The sequence below is a fragment of the Manis javanica genome, chromosome 12, assembly GCF_040802235.1.
Source record: "Manis javanica isolate MJ-LG chromosome 12, MJ_LKY, whole genome shotgun sequence".
Taxonomy (NCBI): Eukaryota; Metazoa; Chordata; class Mammalia; order Pholidota; family Manidae; genus Manis; species Manis javanica.
This window is the reverse complement of record NC_133167.1, coordinates 41,725,021-41,747,528: the sequence shown is the minus strand read 5'-3', so window position 1 is coordinate 41,747,528 and position 22,508 is coordinate 41,725,021. Positions and strand designations below refer to the sequence as shown.

General features: G+C 38.4%; 1 protein-coding gene across 3 annotated transcripts; it reads right to left on the bottom strand.

Annotated features, from left to right (window-relative positions):
* Window positions 1-484: 484 nt before the first annotated feature.
* On the bottom strand, window positions 485-20,398 carry SLC40A1 (solute carrier family 40 member 1). Of its 3 annotated transcripts, XM_073218531.1 has the most exons (9): window positions 20,051-20,395; window positions 19,524-19,591; window positions 15,093-15,142; window positions 12,882-13,041; window positions 10,636-10,751; window positions 9,454-9,580; window positions 4,605-4,850; window positions 3,176-3,832; window positions 485-2,096 (listed from the first exon to the last, which is right to left on the bottom strand). In XM_073218531.1, the coding sequence occupies exons 1-9, from the start codon at window positions 20,056-20,058 to the stop codon at window positions 1,783-1,785; spliced, it is 1,746 nt and encodes a 581-aa protein (XP_073074632.1). In that variant the 5' UTR covers window positions 20,059-20,395; the 3' UTR covers window positions 485-1,782. The 3 variants fall into 3 exon arrangements, with proteins under 3 accessions (XP_073074632.1, XP_017523949.1, XP_073074633.1); XM_017668460.3 differs by lacking the exon at window positions 15,093-15,142 and having other exon boundaries at window positions 20,051-20,394; XM_073218532.1 differs by lacking the exons at window positions 9,454-9,580; window positions 10,636-10,751 and having other exon boundaries at window positions 20,051-20,398.
* Between the last annotated feature and the right edge of the window lie 2,110 nt (window positions 20,399-22,508).

Below are 22,508 nucleotides of genomic sequence, written 5' to 3'. Positions count from 1 at the left end.
TCTGCATTCAAGGGCCCATCAGTTGGGGTACAGATGAAGTCTTCAGTAAATGTTTGCCATATACAGAATGTGGCTCCACTCTCTCTGGACTATTAGCAGAGTATATCTTTAACTCTCTATCATTAATTAGGTCCAATTTCCAGTAATAATACCACTTCATCTAATACTCCACAAAGTGCCTCCACAAGAGTTAATTAATTTGACTTGATCAAGAAAGTTGTGAGGTAGGTAGGGTTTTATAGTATCTCCAATTTGAAGAGAAACCTGAACTCAGTTTGATGTGACTTCTTCAAAGTCAAAGGATGAGGTACTGAGCCTCATGTTAACCACACATTTATCCAAGCCACCATAAACTATACATATGCATGGAGATAACACTAAAAATTACTACTATTAAAGAGAAAAAAATACATTATCCAAAAAACATATTCTGTAACAAAAGCAATTATTAAATAAATGGGGAACACAATTCAGCAAAAAGAAATCAAGATTTTAAAAATGTTTTTATATAGAAATATTTTACAAAGATTTTTACAACATAGCAAATCATTTTGTCATACTACAGAAAGAAGATTAAACCTCAAGGATAAAGAAAGTGCTCATAGCGACGTATTGCAGTCTCCATAAAAGTGCATAAACAGTTAAGGCAAAGTACCATGTTGGTACTGGCATGTGGCAAAATGACTTGTAAAACAGTTTTTAAAAACATATACAAAAGTGTTTTTTCCCCTCTCCATTCTTCTCAGAGACATTTGAAAGGGATACATTTATGAGCAAACAGTCTTGCTCTACAATTATGTAAAAATAACTCCTGGGTACAAAACAGTAGAAGTAAAATGCTCTACTGGAGCATGTTTAAAGTAAATCAAATGATTTATAAAATAAAACCTTTCCAAATATGGGCTTGCTTTCTATGTTTAACTTACCAGGCTGAAAGATGAATCCCTCATATTCCAAGACAGAGATCGTTAACGACAGTGGCATGAGTTAAGCTCAGATCTTGCCCTTGTGTGTGACTTTTAGCTTCTAGTTTCTATGGCCAAACTATTGGCATATTTGAAGTCCTTATGCATTCACTGTCCTATGAATCTACAGCTTTGCTTCTACGTGCAGCTTACGTGATAGCTATTTTATGAAGTGCTACATATGCTTAATACATGATTTTGTGCCATCTAATAATAAAAATACAAAGGTGCTCTCTAAAGTTAAACCATAAGCCCTATATTAGAGAATTCCAGTTAAGCATTTCATTTTTGTACATACATGTAAATCCCTTAAGATGAATAGGATCAATAAGGATAATATTGGTTATCAAACTTTAATCTTCATCCTTGGAGCAGAATTTATTTGTTTTTATAATAAAACCAAGAGTAAGAAACCAAAAAAAGAAGTAAATTAGCTGGGCTTGAATAAGAATAAGTTTTAGAGAAAAATGTCATACCTGAATTTACATACAGATAATAAATATCTGCCAATTAACAACTTAATTCCCATGACTAACCATTCTTCCATGTAAAATTTTACCTACTCATGATAAAATAGGGAAAATTAGAATTACCATTTTAGTCTCCATATTTAAACTGAGTTTTTCTTTTCCTATCCTTCCATGTAAGGGAAATTACTTCTGCTGACTTAGGTTTCCTAAATAGCTTTTAGCCCTCAAGGTATAGCTGTGGTAAAACTAGAGAGAAACACCCAGCTGTTTATTGGAATTCTGAGGTACAGAATAAGCACGTGCACTCTATATAATCTAGTAACAGGGACAGCAACAGTTAAAGTGTCTTACACAACAGATGTATTAGTTTGATTTTCATTCGTAACTTCTTTTTCATTACCACCACAGACAAAAAGCTGGTTGCCCAAAGTTTTCTGGGCATATCGGAAATACATGATATGACCCATTGCCACAAAGGAGACTGAAATCAATACAAGTAGGCCAAAAGCTTCAGGATTCGGGGCCAGGATGACCATGATAAAATGCAGAAGGTCAAGAAGGTAGTTCATGGAGTTCTGTACACCATTTATAATGCCTCTTTCAGATTCAATGACATTCTCTTGCAGCAATTGTGTCACAGTTAAATCAAAGGACCAAAGACCTATAACAAAAAAATATTTAAGACTGAATTTTAATTTACAGCTTTACATTTTAGATTTACAGTTTAAAAATCTGTTGACATGTGCAAGACATACAATTTCATGCTATTAAAGTCATTTTATATATATATATATATATATATACACCATAGCCTTACCTTAGATAATTATTTTTCATTAATAAACACTGGGTTGTTAGTGGTTCCAAGAAATACTTTTACAGACAAAAATAAGTCTAGTCTACAAACTTTGTAATTCTGTTTTTCTATGATTATTCATATTGTAAAAGCAGGACAGAAATCAGAGACACACTAAATCCTATTATAAGTACTAATATTTTTAAAGCTTAATATGAGCAGACCCAATATATCGTTATGGTTGGAGTGTAAGGAAACTTTAAACCATCATTACATTTACTGCTTGGGTTCCAAAGCCCCTACAATAAAACTGTCTTGCTTGGATATTAATGTCTTTGACAAATTAATGAACTGCTTTGTATCACAAGATAAATACGGGTTCATTTCAAGAATGAATTCAGGCAGAGATATTTCATCAGAACTCTATTAATGATTACTTAAGGTTTGCTTTGTATGAAGTTTTTACATTGTGTTTCCTTGAAGAGCTATAATATCCATTTGTTTGGCAAAGTGGACAAAAAATACACATTAGCTAAAGAGAAACTCTGAAGAATGTTTTTCTTCTAACTACCATGTCTTTCGTTTTTTAACCAAAAACATTTTGTTACCTTGTCCTAGAGAAATAGCCTCTAAATTATAGTCCTTTCAGTAGAGCTATAAAGACTCTATAAATTACTAAATAACATTATAATCATTACAGCTTTTAAAAAAATTAAATTACATAAAAGAGTAACACTTAAGATATTTAGAAAAAAATTTCAAGCCCTAACCATGTTTTAAGAAAGTATATGTACATACATACACACATAAATGCAATTTTTTAAGCTATACTGTAAAAATTCCATAAAGACTGGATTATACTGGATTATACAAAGATAGTGGATTTTGCTTAAATTAACATTCAAGGACACTTTAGTTCATCACTACATCGAGAGATGCCTTACCGATTCTAGCAGCAATGACGCCTGCGAACAGCAGACTGACAGAGATTATGGGCACAGATTTGGGGCTCATCTCTGGAACAATGTTAGCGGAAGTAGACCCATTTGACCTGTGCATTTCAGTTGCAGAGACGATGTCAGGGACGTTTGTAGGTGTAATTGTAGACAGTGGCTCTGCTTGAATGAACCTAGAATAGATATCTTCAAAAGGAGAAATGGACAAGTCCAAAGGGCTTCCAGGCATGAACACGGAGATCACACACAGGATCAAACAGGAAAGCTGGGCAAATCCTGAGATCACACCAGTGCGAACCAAGCCACATTTTTTACGCAGCCAAGTAAAAGCCACAGTTCCCATTATTCCAGTTATGGCTGATGCTCCCATCAAAATACTGAGGACAGACCCGCTCAGCCCCTGAGTGTAGGCGTACCCGGTGGTGATGCAGTCAAAGCCCAGGACTGTCATATAGAGGAAAGCAAGACCCATGCCTGCCAGAAACACTGACTGGTTGTAATAGGAGACCCATCCATCTCGGAAGGTGCGGAAGGGCTCGGCCATCTGGGAGGCGCAGCTTGGCTCCTGCTCATGTTCCAGCTCAGCGATGTTAGTGTCTTTCTCACCCATTAAATGAGTTCCCTCCAGGGATTTTGGCTCAGTTTCTGTAAACAAACGACATCATTATTAGGGGGAAAGGGCACTGGGAAAAAAGCCAATTATCTTACTCAGTATTTTTTTTCCTCCTTCCCTCCCCTATGGGTATCCTTGGCTACTTATGATACACACTTTCTTTAACATATCTAAGAATTCCAGCCAGGGAACAATCTCCAAGTAGCATTTATGTTAAACAAACAAAATATTATTGATTACCACCCCCACCTTAGAAACTATACTCCCACCAAAGTAAATAGCAGGCAAACCTATAAGATCAAAATGTAACAATTGTCAGGGTAAACACGGCATCTTATTCTTTGGAGTCCTGTTAAGATTTCATTTACCTGGAAGCCCAACTTACTCTTCTCTTCTTCACAAATGCCCACCTTCACGTCTTCACTCCATTCCATTGTCCTATAAATGGCCATGTAACTCCCCTCTTTATAGAATCCTAGGAATTCTCTTTTTCCCTACTGTTCTTCCCATTCCTATGGCTCAACTCATTCAGCCATCCTTAAGCAACTGCCCCTGTGTGTTCTACTGCTCATATTAAGGGAAACAGCCAGGGGTCCCATTCGTATCCCTTGAGATTAAATCCAAAGTTGTTCCTCAGACCCTCACAAGCCTGGGTTTTGACTCAACCACCAAAGTGATACATTTAATCTCATGCAGGCCTTCCTTGCTAATAAACCTGATAAAAATTCTAAATAGTTTTGGTCTTCACCAACATATAAGGTCTTTATATCAGAATAAAAGGATTGATCATTGTGTTGAGTTTACCTTTGTGTAAATTCAGCTGTTTCAATTCAGCTTCCTCTACTTTAAGAGCAGCTTTCACAGCAAGAGCAGGTGTTTTCTGATAGACCTTCCAGAGCAGAAAGTACTCTACACACATGGACATCAAATTCCATCCCGAAATGAAACCACAGCCAATTACTGCAGAACCAAATGTCATGATCTGGCCGACAGCCATGGGGGCTAAGATGTTGGTTAGCTGGTCAATCCTTCGTATAGTAGCATTCATATCTATAGAGGTAGGTGAAAGGGGCAGATAAGTGTGCAAAGAGAGACTGTCCACTTACATAACACAAACTCATAAACAAAGAGCATAGATTCCTAAAATATAAAGTTCTAAAAGCACTCTCAGAACAAACCATTTTGTTAGGATATCATTTGTTGTTTGGACCAAGTCACATTAAATTTGCCACAAATATTGTGATTCCTTTGAAATTACATAATTTAGTTTAACATCAGCTTTTAAAATGAAAACAATAGTGCCTCTACATTCATTCTTTTTTCAACAAACATTTATTAAATGTCTGTTATGAGCTAGGCACCATTCTGGTACTAAAAAGAAAATGAAAAATATCTTTTTCTGTCCCATGGAGTTTACATTTCCATGAGAAAAGATAATAAAGCAACAAGAGCACTGTGATGGTGAGAGCAAATGGCAGTTCTCATTTCTTCCATGTTCTCAGTAACATAACAAAGTACAGTGCAGTCACTGAAAGTGAGGGTGGGAGAGAAGGTAATTAATGTCTGAGGAGAAAAGAGCAAGTGAGAAATAGTCCTTTAGGGAAGTGGGAGAAGGAAGGGGCCAGAGAAAACAGAATGGATCATCTGGCAACATCACCGGGCCCACTGGGACCGGTGGGAATGAGGACAGAGAGCAAGGCCGCGTGTTTTCCTCCACTGTGGAGAGCTGCATTTGACCAAGGTCTTATAAAAGGAGAGTGTCAAAAGAAGAAGAGGCCAAGTGAGCTGAGAGTATGTGCTAGGAAGCAGTCCTGTGCTCCAATGACTGACCTTGGAATTTTAATTGGGTAAGAAAGGGAGACAGAGACAAAGAAAAGGAAGTGTAATGAATGACGCGTGGGTGCCGACCAGCTGGAGGACTGTTGCAGACCGGATCCCAGAGGAGCGAGCTGGAAGGTGGCATCTCCTCATCTAGCAGGTGGTCGTTCAAGACCTGCTGCCTAAGAATGAGATTCTGGAAAGGGAGGCTTTAGTGGTGGTGACATGGTCTAGGGTACGTGCATGGGAACATACAGCTGAGTCAGAGTAGAGAACAAGACGAATAAAGCAGAGGAAGTCAAGAATATGACCTACTTTCTCATTCTCTATCTCACAGAGTAGAGTGCAAAGTAATGAGACAAGTCCTTATCAATCATGTGGGGTACCTTAAAGGAAAAGCAGTATGTGACTAATAGGTATATTAACAGAAAATCACCTTTATTCCTGCTTTAGTTTTTCCTGGTCCTCAATTACCTTCCAGCTAGTCCTATGAGTGTATAATGGTTATATAACAGGAGAACTTTGACACATTTCACCTTTCACTTGAGAGGCAAAGGCAGTTTTCATTGATCTTACACGTGACCATTTTTACAGAGGCTTCACTGGCTTCCCCCTGCCCCCAACTAAGACCTGGCAGGGGAGACGCCATCATCATGAAGTTTCCTATTCATATGTTAACATATACAAATAACTCAATGTTTTTATTCTAAAAATCAAGTATTACTGAAAATATACACTTGGATCTGAAAGCCCCAGAGCATTAATTTAGTTAAAATGATTTGTTACACATTCACTATCTCTGTTTACATATGCTTATGAAGCTTCTTAAAGCCACCAATTTCTGTTTTATATCAAATTTAGGAAGTTAATAATGTTTATGTATAATGTATCAGAAACAGCTTTTATTTTTCTGAAGAAGAACGAATTAAATAATAATCTTTAAAAAGGCCTAATCATTTTACTAGTAACAGGCTAAAGGAGAATCAGTCTTCTGAGTATGCAAACATATCCTTTTTAAAAATTTGTATTTATTCTTTGCAAACATAAATGTGTGCCCATTTAATCCCAATTCAACTATTTTCAGCCACAGCTGTGACACAGAATATGACATTAAATAACTACTTGCTATTTTAAAGGGTATATTATATCTCACAGAATAATAATAAAAAACAGATTTACTGAGCAAATAGCAGCCAGCAGGTTTGTCTACCTTAAATGTGAAATCAATTTTTAGTCAATAGAGTTCAAACAAGAAATTCATCTGCCATACCTGATCAAACTGACCAACAGATATTTCTTTAGAATGGTGGACAAAAAAAACCTCAGAAGCTATAAATAATGAGTGATTAACAAAGGAAATAGGAAAGGAAATAAAACAACAGATGGAATAAAAAGTACGGAAAAGGAAGTGAGCTTCAAACAGACTTGACAGGCTTAGGGTCATGGCTCAAGGGAATGCTTTAATAAAACACTAAATCAAGTCTCTGGACAAACTGATGAACAGATTAACAGTATTTATGTGGAAAAATAGTAAAGATACTGTTTTTTTCTCTAAGCTGTCTAAATTACATGGTAACAGCTGTTTATATTTTGGCCTGATGCCACTGAGCCAGCTTTAAAATCTACTCAGAAACACACACACATACACACACACACACACACGGGCAGCCAACCCTGTCCAGTCTCTTGCTAGGGTTTCTAACAATTTTTGGCAACAACCTCAAAAATCAGCTTACATAAATAAAAACCACTCTTGACTGTAGTAGGTGCATCAGCGTATAGTGACCCAGCCTTGGAGATGCCCAAGGCAGCAGCCAGAGTCCCCTCAATGTGTACTTTTTCACTTCCCTCTTCTATTTTTCCTTTAGCCGCCTCCTTTTTGTCTGTTCAGTAAGTCTGCCTTATTGAAAAAATGGAACCAAAAATCCATGGTTAGCCCTTTATTGACCCTCAGAACTAAAGAATTTTCTATATCCTGTTTGGAAGCAGGGTTTTTAATTTTTTAACAATGCTGACATCAAAACTTGAGGAGAGACAGTATGAATATTTTCCTTCATGAGGCTGCTGGCTGATGTGAAAGAGCACCATGTACTAAAAGCTAACTCACAGAGGACAAGAGTTCAGCAGGCAGCTTACTTCCTTTCTTAAACTTGAGAAACTTCAGAAAGTTAGTAAATAGACTGGTTGGCCTAGATTCTTCTGCTTTGCAATAATTCCAAATATAAGAAAAGACAGAGAGAAGTGGCCAGTCATATTTCTGTTGTTCTGGGACATCACTTTATAGTCAGAAAGATCCCACAAAGTTATATGCATCTTTGTTTTATTATTTATTTAAGTATGTATTTAGACCAAATTAAAGACTTCTTTTTACAGACTGTGCAGACTTCAGAGTCAAAATGAGTTAAGAAATTCATATAAGAAAAAATTATTTTAAAATCCAACTTTCCCCAAAATATATGCCAACAGATATAATATGTAATCTATTTTCAAAACATATTCTTTTGTACCCTTTGAATTTTAAACATGGACACGTACTACCTACTCAAAATAGTACCTTTAGAAAAGAAAGGAACTAAACACAAAAAAAGGACAAAGCCTTATCTTATAGTTCAATGTGATAGAAAAGAAATAGGGAATTATTTCCTATTAGTAAATGATCCAGGAAGAAAAATCAGTAAGAATCACTATTGAGCTCCAGAGAGAATTTCCTGCAGTAGATTCCTAAGTGCTAAATTTACCATATGCATATACCATCCTCTCAAATCCCTGTGATATTTCTGTCTCAATTATAATTCTGCTACCACAAAGTGATGACTTCAGCAAATTCTTTTCTTTCAGACCTTCCACAGATTTTGTTCTCTTTCTCTAACTACCGACTTTCTGTCTTTTTTTTTCAACCACACGGTCCAGTCAAAGTTGCTTGCTGACCCCAGCACCTAATCTTGCTTCCTGTGTCATGGGATAAGCCATTAAAGTCATCAAGAATGGTTTTCTTGTCTGTCAGGATGGTTGGGCAATGTGTTTGTGATACCCATTATCTCAATGACCAGCAGAGCTGATTCAGCTTCTCTAATGTGTAGATAGGTGTACCCTTCCTCCTTTAGCCCATGTAATTATCAATCCAGTTTGTGTCTGTGTAAGGGAGGGCAGGGAATACTGAGTGAGTAGGGTATTCTGAGCCCAAATATCATTGATGCAATAGGACATGTTGCCTTATAAGCATTCTTCAGTCTTTTTTGGGCCTCTTGTATGTTTCCAATGGACAACCAAGATTGTAAGCTTCTTTAAAACCATATTCTGCCCTCTCACTCTTTAGTATTTGTAAGAGCAATTATATTACATCATATGTAATGTAGTAAAAGTTATAGATTATAATTTCAAAGTTTAAGGAATTGACTTCTAGAGTCTCTCCTAGAATTAAGTTGTTTCTATTTGGTTTGGAGAAGAATAATATCTATAGCATGACCACTAAGTACTGGTAATAATATCCACAGTATGACTGACAAAATCCTGTGTCAGACACTCACTGTCCCAAGTGTTAAGTAAATATTTAGAAACCATGAACAGAATTTAAAAGAAAGAGCTCAAAAGAAATGTTCTTCCATTTGCCAGGTTTCCATAGAATAAAAAAGAAGTACATTATCCTATGAATTCACTCCCTAACAGTGAGATTACTCTGCACTGAGATTGATAATGTGGTAAGAAAAAGACTATGCTTTCAATTTAGTCTTCTTAAAAAAAATACCCAGAAAAAAAAAAAGGCTTGAGCCTCATTTATTAGCACTGATTTGAAGTGAATCCTAATATACTAGACGAAAGAAGAAAAACAGATCACCTGCTAATTTGCTTCTGTCTTCTCCTGCAACGACAACAATCCAGTCCCTTTGGATAGTGATTGTAGTGGCGGTACTGGCCAAATTTGCAATATTTGCAATAGTGATGATCAAGATATAGCAGGAAGTCTGAGGAATTACAGGGGACAATTTAATTAAAATTTCAGTTTACCACACTTCCCCTACCTCACTGTACAATGCAGTTTAAAATGGTCTTTGCCGTCATAATAATAAAATTTGTATTCTGCTTTCATTTCATAAAACCAAAAGAAATCATTTTACTTTGTAGACTTGAAACAATACCAGTAGTCAGGTCAAAGAGCATAATACCTTCCTAATCTATATCATCTGTAGTACACATAATACAAAAATTATAATAGTTATATGCATATTCATATGGCAGAGCTCATAAAGTGTTAACACAGGGGTAGTTTTTACTTTCCCCTACAAGTATCTCCCCTTCAGGAAAAAAATTAAAGTAGGACCAAGAACACTTGTATTTAAGTCAGAGTTCTGACAACTTTTTAGTTGCACGATAATGGACAATCCACTAACATTACTGTGCCTTGGGTTTTTTCATCAACAAAATGAAGGGAATAGACTAGAAGATTTCTAATGTTCTACCTGCCTTTGAAACTCTACAATATCAATCTAAATATATAAAAGAAGATTCAATAGTGACATCAAATCCATTGTGTTCTACCACACCCCATCTCTCTCCTCTTTTCCATCAAGCTATCATAAAATCATAGTGTGACAAGTTACTTAGTCCATGTCCCCAAACAAAAATACCAATTATTATTGGAGAAACACAGCATGACTAATTTACATATATATAGACAACATTTCTTATATGGTGTGAACAAATTACAGGTTAATTCTAACAAGCTGAAACTAACAAACAACAGGACTATATAATAAACTCTTAGAAATGCCATAAAAAAATAGGAAATAAACCAATAGGATGGAACTTACAAACAAAAGTTAATGAGAGCCTGTTGGGGGCAAAAAAAACAAGAACAAAACATAACAAAAATTGTAGGGGATATTACAGTAGACACAGAGATCAATATTAAAAGGTCCCATTTGCAAAAAAACACTCTCTAGCCTCAAAAGGTTTTCATCTCTTTTACCATGACCAGATGTGCAAATTTCTGCCATCAAGAATATCATTGAGAACTTACAAGAACCCATCCATGGTAAAGGGTCAGAAGATCATTTTTATGCAAGAAAACCATCATCAAGATGATGCCACACAGGATGACAGAAACATTCTGTACCACCAGTGAAGTCCGGGCCACTGTTGGAGGGAGGAACAAAGTGTTCACTATACAAAACATCTCGGTGGAGCTGCTTTTAACCACACAACCTTGTTCTACTACACCAGCATATCTGCAAATTACTTTAAGAAAAAAACACTCCTGAAGTAAATCCTGAATCAACAATTTCCAGTAGGATCCAGCAGGTCACACAAGACCAGTAAAACTTGCAGACAGAATGATGAAATACCCACCGTTTTTTCTCTGTTAGTTGAAGCCTTTCATAATGGCCATATTTTCATTTAGTTTATTCTCTCGAAAGTTTGCCATCATAAACAGAACTATATTACACAGACTAGATCCATCTCTCTGCTCTTTTGTTACTTAAGCTAAAATAAGAACATGTAGTAGGTAATGGAGGAGGTTAAGGAAGAGGTCATGGGATCCTTAAGTCTCTTACATAGAAGGCTGCATCTGATAAGATGCTGTGGATAAATAGGAAAGACATGTAAAAATTTGTCAGGAATAAAGCAGCAGTGTGTTCCTTTTGGCATAATAATGCTATTTGCCATTGCTATGAAATTCTAAGCTTCACCTTCCCTCCCAGAAAATGCTAACTTTCTTAGCATAAGGTACTCATGTAGATGAAGTCCTGGAGTCAGAATAGGCAGGTAGGTCAGGTTAGGACACTTAGTAGTCTTTTCTCTGCCACTCACTAGGGTAGATGATCTTGAACAGGATACTAAATGTCTCTGTTGTCTGTATCTATAAGGTGAGGATGATAAAACATATCTGCCTTCCTTACTTTAGGAGGCCATTATGATTGTCAAAAAAAATACTAATAAAAGCACTCTGAAAAACAGAGTTTTACATGAAAGGTATAATTAAAGCTCTTCTATTCAAGGACAGTAAAGCTCATTCTGGCTTAATAAGGTCTTATCAAAGCCTCAAGACAAAATAAACTGCTTTCTGAAATTAGTTTGAAATAAAATCCCAACATATCACTCATTCATTCACTGTACAATGATTAAATATCCACTGACTGAGGTTCTTAGCTTTCAGAACCTCACAGACCAGAGGAAGGATAGACTTGTGAAGAGATAATTATGAAATAACAGAGAAATTAACAAAGCGTTCTTGGGGCAGAGGGAGAAATGGCCAACTCAGCCTAGAGGCATCAGAGACCATTTTCCTGCAGGACGACATATGAGTTGATTACAAGGGCTAAGGAGGAGATTGCTATCCCACCATACTCTTCTTTATTCAACTCTACATTCTTTCCTAACCTGTGATTTTAATAGTCAACAACCATAAGGTTAAAGGTCTCTACGTATAATATTCCTATGTTCCTATGTATAGTGATGTAAATAACCAGGAATTTTTTCTAGGATGCGAAACTTTCTCTATATGTGTTTTGGTTCTCATTTGGTTCCCAAAACAGGCAAATGTCTATTTCAATCACTTTATTAATAGCATAAGTCCTAGAATTTGATAATCCAGTTGCTCTCTATCCAGAGGCAATCATCCTGTACTGAGAAAATCTGCTAGCTCAATCTTTCCCCAATGTCTAAGAGAGACACGGCCTGGTCTTGGCATTATCAACTGAGCAATTCAGGAAAATTTTGCCCTGAATTATTATTCACATTGTCCTTATATTCCGAATAACTGAATTGCTCGATTGCTTTCTCCCTTTCATATATAAAACTGAATGATTTCAGTATTAATGCACTAGATGTCAATATGCTATCACTTCTTTTTCCCTCAAAAACATAATTCAGTTCCCTGTGATCCAGACTCAGCTATTCTCCCTAAACTTATGGCTTTCAAGTCCCCTAAGTACACTTCTATATGAAGCACAGCAACCCAAAGGACTGGCATTAAAGCTGTCCCAGAACCATCACACTAAGTGGACACTGGTGCAAGTCACAGAGAGGATGCCAGAGTTAAGTAAACTTCTAATGTTTAACATGGTTCCCAGGATACTGCTATGGTGTTAATCATTAACATCTGGAATTAAATCTATAAGCTCAATATCTTGGCATCCCAACTCTGTGCAGAAGCCCCAGGACCTCCCCTCACTCAGGTGTGGAGCACAGACACATAGTGGGTCTCTCGCCAGTTCAGGCACCTGTCGCATGAATAACTAAGTCATCAGCTCTAACACCACTTACCTTTAAGTCTGGCATTCTTATCCACCCAGTCACCAATGATGGCTCCTAGGAGCAGAACAGACCCTGCCACGACCAGCCCATAGACTGCAGTCAAGAGGAGGCTGTTTCCATAGAGCTCTACCAGGAACACAGACACTGCAAAGTGCCACATCCGATCACCCTAAATTAGAAGAAAAGAGAAAATGTTTCAATGAAATATTTTTAGTTTCTAGTCAGTTATACTCAGGAAGTTGCTTCCTTATCAAAAGCTTCCAGTTACATCATGAAATTTTCAAAGTCAACAATTCCTCTATGGAATGAATACTGGTCAGGTGTTAAAACTGTTCATCCTGGCACAATGATATTAATGAAAAGCACGTATGCCTTATCATTCTAGAAAACAAATTATTCACACTTTCCAGACCCAACAGGGTTTTTTGCGACAAAACCTCTTCTCTTTTGTGTCAGGTTTCTACCTGGGCCTGGAACTGACCTATCCTGATTTTAGAAGCTTTGAGTAGTTTGCTACTGAACCGGAATGAAACTACTGGATTGTTCATAAACATTAGTATGCCTTGAATGTCAAGAAAAAGCCAGTTTCCCAATTTGTAAAATGATAAAACTGGATGATATGATCTCTAACATTTCTCTTACCCCTAACAATCTACAGTATATTTCACAAATAAATTTCAACATCATAAAACAGTAAGGCAATCAGAAAGATGGAATTAAAATGGGCAAATTCAGGCACTACAAGAATGAAGATGTCAAAAATAAATGCATAGGCATGTAGTTTTTTTAATATTTTAATACTGATGGATTTTGAAAATGGACAAAACTACTTATTTATTCACTTCAGAGTACATAAGGAATTTGGAATTCATTACTGCAAAGTGTGGGATAACAGACTTTTAAATAAGTTGGGTAAATTGATGTGTAATAAGTTTATAATGGCCTATATTATAAGATTTTAGGCTCCATCTCTGACTTCTGTGTTAACATAATATAGGACAACAATATTTTATCATAACTCATCCCTGGAAATCACTGTAGGAAGCTAAATTCCCATGCAAAATAAGCTCTTTCTGGATTTGACCCTATGTGGTCAATCCAGTAGGAGTACTATACTCCTAGTTCTTTCTAAGTCCCTTAACATCTTCTTGATAAATTTAATGTATCAGGAACAAAGTATTATTCTGCTTTGTCAAAGGACTTTTTAAAAAATTTATTAAAGCCAAGGCAACAATCTTCTACATTCAAAACTTACACTAATGCATGTATACAATAGCCATAATTTACAGTAAAATTCATGCAGACCAGTATTTCTCAAGTGAGGGTGATTTAACTTTCCAGGGATCATTTGACAATGCCTAGTGCTGTTTTGGGTTGTCACAACTGTGGGGCACTGGGGGTACTACTGGCATCTACGAAACATAGGAAAGTTCCCAACAACAAAGAATTATTCAGCCCAAGATGTCAATGTGCCAAGTAAAGAACTTTGGTATGGAAGATTATGAACATAATTTAAAACCACTATTCAAAATTAATATATGAAAAGGGCCTTGGTGAATGAAATGGATGTGGTCAAGTTAATATTAAAACAAACATTGAAAGCCATGGAAACACCATGTTTTAAAGACTGATTCTCACTTGATAGTCTGGAATATGAACTCCAGAACTTTCTGCATGCTTAACCTTCAGCACAGTGCTTGGCCTAGAGTAGATACACAATAAATAACTGGAATCAACAAAGGAGTGGACACGCAATGGGTCCCAGTTGTGAATGAATAAATATAGAATAAGTAGCAAAACCCTAGACTGATTTATTAAGTATATTGCTCTTGTACATTACATTTGATCCATTAATGCTCAAAAATCTTGAGGATTAATCAACAATATAATAAGTATTTCTGAGACAACTTTTTTTTTAAGTTTGCTTTGATAATAGTTTTCTTACTTAAATAGAAATTGTTTAAGTTTTAAATGCCATTGTACTAAATGATTAAAAATGTATGATACCCAGAATAGCCAAAGTAATCCTGAGAAGGAAGAATAAAGCGGGAGGGTTTAAGCTCCCCAACTTTAAGCTCTGCTACAAAGCCACAGTAATCAAGACAATTTGGTACTGGCACAAGAACAGACCCATAGACCAATGGAACAGACTAGAGAGCCCAGATATAAACCCAAGCATATATGGTCAATTAATATGTGTTAAAGGAGCCATGGACATACATGGGGAAATGACAGCCTCTTCAATAACTGGTGTTGACAAAACTGGAGAGCTACATGCAAGAGAATGAAACTGGATTATTGTCTAACCCCATAAACAAAAGTAAACTCAAAATTCAAAGACTTGAATATAAGTCATGAAACCATAAAACTCTTAGAAGAAAACATAGGCAAAAATCTCTTAAATATAAACATGAGCAACTTTTTCCTAAATGCATCTTCTTGGGCAAGGGAAACAAAATAAAAAATGAACAAATGGGACTACATCAAGCTAAAAAGCTTCTGTACAGCAAAGGACACCATCAGCAGAAGAAAAAGGCATCCTACAGTATGGGAGAATATATTTGTAAATGACACATCCAACAAGGGGTTAACGTCCAAAATATATGAAGAACTCACATGCCTCAACACCCAGAAAGCAAATAACCCTATTAAAAAATGGGCGGAGGATATGAACAGATACTTCTCCAAAGAAAAAATTCAGATGGCCAACAGGCACATGAAAAGATGCTCCAGATCGCTAATTATCAGGGAAATGCAAATTAAAACCACAATGAGATATCACCTCACACCAGTTAGGTTGGCCAACACAGAAAAGACTAGGAACAACAAATGCTGGCGAGGCTGCAGAGAAAGGGCAACCCTCATACACTGGTGGTGGGAATGTAAATTAGTTCAACCATTGTGGAAAGCAGTATGGAGGTTCCTCAAAAGACTACAAATAGAAATAACATTTGACCTGGGAATTCCACTCCTAGGGATTTCCTCTAAGAATGCAGTATCCCTGTTTCAAAAAGACATATGCACCCCTATGTTTATCGCAGCACTATTTACAATAGCCAAGAAATGGAAGCAACCTAAGTGTCCATCAGTAGATGAACAGATAAAGAAGATGTGGTACATATACACAATGGAATACTATTCAGCCGTAAGAAAGAAACAAATCCTACCATTTGCAACAACGTGGATGGAGCTAGAGGGTATTATGCTCAGTGAAATAAGCCAGGTAGAGAAAGACAAGTACCAAATGATTTCACTCATTTGTGGAGCATAAGAACAAAGCAAAAACTGAAGGAACAAAACAGCAGCAGACTCACAGAACCCAAGAATGGACTTAACAGTTGCCAAAGGGAAAGAGCAGGGGAGGGTGGGTGAGAAGGGAGGGAGAAGGGGAAAAAGGGGCATTATGATTAGCACACATAATCTGGTGGGGGGCACAGGGAAAGCAGTATAGCACAGAGAAGACAAGTAGTGACTCTATGGCATCTTACTACGCTGATGGACAGTGACTGTAATGGGGTATGTGGTGGGGACTTGATAATAGGGGGAATCTAGTAACCAACAATGTTGCTCATGTGATTGTATATTAATGATACCAAAAATTTTTTTAAATGTATGATACACTGTTTGAAACCAGTAAAAAGACAAGTCTATATATTAAGGTAAAGATGCCAATAACAAAATAAGCTGTTTTCTTAATCTTTAACATGAGAAACAAATTTAGATTTGATTACAATAAAATGAAATGAAGAGAGTGGAGGTACTTGATTCTAATCTCCATTTCTCTGAATTGCTCGCAAGGTAAAAATAAAAACACATAAATGCCCCCAAATGATAGGTTGCCTCCATGAATGAATTTCTTCTTTCTTAACATAAAGAATAAGGGCTACTATTCTACTACTATTGCTTCTTTGTTTTTTCACTGTTATCTCTTTTCCAAAAAAGTATGTTTTAGATTCCTCTAAAGCAGGCCATGAAAACAACTGTTACTGAATTAAACTTTTCTCTTTTCCTTATCCCTGGATGGCATGCCACCTCCTTGATGGAGAGGAATAAAATTGCTACCGTTACCCTAATTTCCAAAGGGTTTAGGCTTTAAGAAGCCATGGATTCTATTCTATTCTCACAAAGCCCTAGAATCATGTAAAGTTTCAGTACATGCTAACCAAGTGTAATCTCAAACCCACCCCTTCCTTCTTTATGCCCATTTCCTGTACTCCCTCATGCTGCCACCACACTATGATGATTTGTTTACACGTCCATCTGCCCCCAGTGGACTGAGAGCCTAAGGCCAACTGAATATCTGTAAATGAATGATCACAGTCATTAATCCACTTAATACTTACTGAGAGGCTCCTATGTACCCACTGCTATTGTAGGCACTAGAAATTCAGCAGTGCACAAAAATCAGGGTGCATGTTTTCATGCAGCTTGCATCCTAGTGAGCAGAGACCAAAAACAAATCCAGAATAGGTCAGGTGGTATAAATGTTATGAGGAAAAATAAAGTAGGGTGGAGCAGGAGGAAGCAGTCAGACTTCTAGGAGGAGAGAAATGAAGGAAATAAGGGCTGGAGCCATGCAGACATCTGGAGTATACATAGAGAAGGTCCACAGGATAGTGACATAAGATAAAAACAACTGGCCACCCTTTTTCACTACCTTACACTGTTAGTTACCTTTTTGTAATTAGATATATTTTTTAAAGCTGATACTAAATTACACTGTAAGTGACTTGATAACAGGATATATTTTTTACAATATTTTGTATTCTGATAGTAGGAGTAAAATGTATGGATCCCCTGGCAGGTAGAAATGAAGTCAGAAATAAAAAGCATTCAGTCCCACACAGATGTAAACATCTCTATATTCAGTGTCCAGGAAACCATGAGTTGGCAGAGTTGGCAGGGGAATGTGTAGACAAATATGTACACATACATATATATATATACATAAACACATATTTTGTTGTAATAAAATCAGGCAGGGTGTCAAACAGGAGGCAAAATTGAAAAGGTAGAATTATCTAGAGTTAGAGCATTCCTCTTTTGCAGTCCTTTGCAATAAGAAGAAAAAATCCACTAAACCTTATATGGTTGTAGTTACTGGAGTTTTTTAAAATCCAGCTATCCCCCAAGAACTTTCTTTGCTCAACTTACTGTAAGATTGGGGTAAGCACCTGTCATTTTTCTTGTGGAACTTTTCATAAACATGACAAAAAATCCTCCTGAAGCAACCACAGGTTCTACTCTTTTGGCAAATGTGACCTCCCAACCTAATAACAAAAGGTCACATAAACCTTAAACTTGATCAGTATTTGGAAGAGAGGCACCTTCTTCCCTTAAGAGAAAGATCCAGACCTCAAGATGACAATTTCAGACACTATCTCCATCACCTATTAGTGGGTTTTTTAAACATTTACTGGATTAAATTGGAAGAACAAACTATTGGTTCAGATTAAGGGTAGTTTCATGAGATTTCTACTTAGAATAATTAGCTGTTGGAAATGAAACAAACTTTGTTTACATGTATTTGCAGAGTCATCTTTGTCTAAGCTGTGGGGAGACAGGAGCTGTCCTTTCTAAAAAGTCATCTTTGAACTGTTATTTCTTAAAGAGCTGATAAACTAGCTTAATAATTTCCCAAGGCCATGGGTACAGATTTCCTCATACAGTAGTTTACATTCATGTCTTAAGGAAGATCCAATAGAAGTTTCCAGTTAAAAAAAAAAAACAACCTTCATAAAATATAGCCTCAAAATTCTTTCTTCTTACTCATGGTTCTTTTTAATCAAGTATCACATATGAGGCATGAATAGACTAGACTCAAATTTATTGCTTTTAAACAATAAGAAGAATTGCTAATTTTAAAGATTCTAACCGTCATTAATTAAACACACATCCAGCATGCTTTGGGGGCTATTCTTTTTGGGGGGCGGTGCAGGTTGATGAAAAAACCCAGGCCCACAGAAACACTGGGATGCTTCCAAAATCACATTGGTAGTCAGGAGAATTATGAATCAGTTGCTGATTTTCATTGGATGATGATGATGGTTTTTAAGATAGTCTGAGATCACATAGATCAACCTACAGATAACATTTTTAAAGACGAGAATTTTCATCACACAGCTATTTGCTCTTCAGGTCAATTATATTTAAATTAACTGTAGAATGCAATTTTTAGCCTAAATTAGTCGGTGAACAGCACTCCACTATTCTACAGTATTTTCACAATGCAAGATGGTGGAACTTAAAATTTTAACATAGGAAATAAGAGAAATATCTTACAGTGTGAAATAATAGAAAGTATATGAGACATTCATCCATTAGTAGCAGATATTACCATTTACTCAGCCTATTAATGCAAAGTACAATTCACAAACAATGCAAATATTCCTGTCTTTGTTGATCCTGCATTTGGATAGTTGTCATTCTAAATAAAGTATGATAACCTGATAATTAAATAGCATTTACTAACATCTCTGGGAAAATAACTTTGGTGAAAATAACTTTTTCATTAAAGCATGTATATTTGAACGGTTGATTTGTGCAGCTGTATGACAAAACTGGAAGACGGCTTACTACAACTGGCTCGAATGAAAGGAAACAAGAAATTGTGCAAGCATGTTGTAAGAATTACTGTATATTCTCACTTACCCAAGTCGATAGAGAATGACCAAGGTAGAGAAGGAATTTTGCAGAGGTCAGGTAGCTGGTTAAGGATTCTGCAAAGACACATGGGGGGCAAGATAAAAAGCATATTTCCTCCCTTGAGTGAGCTGAGCTTGGATTGCTTATTCATTTGCTCTTACTAAACATGATTATTAAAAACTACTTTGTGGGAAATACCATGCACAATTATTGAATTACCTAGGAATTGATGTTTACTTAATACCCCACACTTAAACACAGCATGACCTGTTGGTCAATAACCGCATAACTTCGCATACAGTGAAGAAAGCTCCTGTTTCAACATTCTTGAAACAGGCAGTCGAAACTGCCCAGTCTACTCCATCCTTGCCTGCGTGCAAGCCCCTTTTCCCACACCTTCAAATTCCTTTCTCCCTCAGCCCTTATTGAAATATGAGTCAAACGAGCTCCAAAGCATTCTGAGCTGCGTTCCTCCCGAACCTGCGTGGAGCTGCTGGCGTCCACCGCCCACCGCACGCGTTGGGTCAACTCACCCCAACATCCTCCCTGGCCGTTTTGCTTTCTTGCCCTGGTCATGACACCAGGCGCCCCCCGCTTGCTCTTCTGTCGCCGCTTCTGCTGAGGTGCTTGTTAACAGGAGTGCAAGGAACTGAAGAGAGCACCGAGGAAAACCCAGGAGCCTTGTGCCCAAAGACCCCAACAACTACTACGGCGAAGAACAAAAGAGAAAGGGCCCGGGGTCTTCTTTTGGTCTTCTTTCCAAACTTAGCTAACACTGTAGCTGAAGTTGGAAAGGCAAAGCCTTATGGAAGCGGGCGGGGGGTGCTCAGCAGGCCTTCCGATCCGAATAGGGAACCCTGTGCCGCCGCACACGCCGCCGGGGCGCTGCCGGACTCAGCTCTTATACCGGCCGGAGGAGGAGCTCGCTCCCGCCGCCGGCTCGGGGCCGCCCCCTCCCTCGCCGGGCCCCCCGGGCGTCCCAGCCCCGCGAGGCCAGGCGCTCTCCAGCCCTGCGCGGTGCCGCCCCCAACGCCCTTCCCAGGAGGAGTCACCGCCCGGGGCGCGGGCGGCCCACCAACAAGCTAAGCGCCCTTCGCCTAGCGAGCTCCACTCGCCGGCTTTCCCACCCCCTAGGAAGCCGGCAGGGAGCTCGGGAAGGCCGCGGGGCGGCGGGGAAGGCGGCGGCGGTGCGGGGCCTGCAGGGAGAGGCTGCGCGCAAAGCAGCGGGGAAGGGAAGCGCCTCGCACAGGCCACCTGGCCGTTCGGGAGAACGGGCAGGCTCCGCACGGGCGCGGTGCAAGGTTCCAGCCCGGACTCGGGGAAGAGGGTCTTTTTTTTTTTTAAACCAAAATAATTTTTAATATAGGTGTCTAAATAAATACAATCCGTGTCACAGAGGCTGCTTTCCTGGCCTTCCTATTCCGGCCTGCCTGCAGCAGAGAATATCTTTTCTTCCCAAGACTGCAAAGCAGAGCCTCCCTCAAAAGAACCAGAATCAAAGGGCAGGAGGGCCACAGAGATCAGAGTCGAGGCCTCTTGAGGGAGTAAATGGAGGCTTGGAAAGGTCAAGACCCGTGGCCAGTGAGGGACCCACCCCCAACCCAGAACACCGTTCTCCAAATGCCTCCTGGAGCTGCAGCCAGGAGGAAGCTGCCCTAGCATTTCCCTTCACCATCCTGCCTCCTCCCTCAACACCCCCTCTCGCCCTCACCTCCACCCGCGCGTCCCTTCCCCACCTCTCCAAATACCCAAGTGTCTGAATGGCAGTTTACCAGGAATACCGGTTATCCCAGTTGTGTCCCTGGGTTTGACCTTGTCCATATACAGCCATTCGGTGGCCTCCTGAAGCAGCAGGTGAATGACTCAACACCGGACTTAAGCCTTCCATGAGTTTTCTACAATCCCCACCGCGCCGCCGTGTCTGAAACCCCTTGGCCTATCAGTCCCCATTGCCTGCAAGTTACCTTACCCTTCTCAGTCTTGCCAAAACCCCAGGAGTAGATCCTACACATTGAAACTCCAACTAGATTCCACACCCTGAGCACAAGCTGGACTAACACCCAGTAGTGAAGGGAGAATCGGATGAATATATGCCCTGTATCTGGACTCTCAATCAGGAGCCCCAAGTCTGCTGGGTGGGGTGCAGCTGGATTCGTTGGGATGTGGTCTGGAGGACAGAGATAGGAGATTTACAGTTTAGCTATACTGTTTTTAATGCTTTTTTCCTTTTCAAGTCCTTTCTCTTCACTCCTGAAGGGGTTTTGCTTTTTCTTCTGAAGTTGGAGAACAGTCATGTATCCATACAATATGAGGGGCTTGAAGAGGGTGGTAACTGGTGAATTAAACCTCTCCACATTATGGCAATCTCTTACTGGAGATGGATTTTGTTGATAGGTCCTCAAGCAAAGCACAAAAGATAGATACTTTGGACATTTGCCAGAGTGTCTCTCAGCAAAAAGGATCTCTAAGTGCTTTCACATTAATTATTCTTGTCATTAGAAGTGTTGTGTTGTCCCCGACTTCCAGGTGGCCTAAAGGAAGTTCAGTTAGTTAAGAAAAAATTCACTTCTGGTCAACTGCCTAAGTGTTTGTGGGAACAGTAGTTAAGTCAACATATACCTCAAAATGTGATAAGGAGACTGTTTTCCATTGTTATCAAGTGTCCCCAGAAGCCAAAGCTAAGAGAACTTCCTTTTTGAAGATGAAAGACTACAGAGGAGAGACTACAGTGAGGCATACAGGAAAGATACCTTGGAAAGAAAACAAACAAGATCCATAACATCAAAACCAATGAGGTGTTTGAGCTTCAGCAGAGGGATCTTTAATCTGTGTTAATGGGAATGGTCAAGATATATTAGTTGGGGTTCATGAAATGGAAAGAAATTAAAAATGAAAATGAATAAAATCCTCAAAATACATTCAAAATGCAAAATGACAGTAATCTCCCATCCTTGACATTTGAGATTACAAAGCACCATGTAAATCACAAGA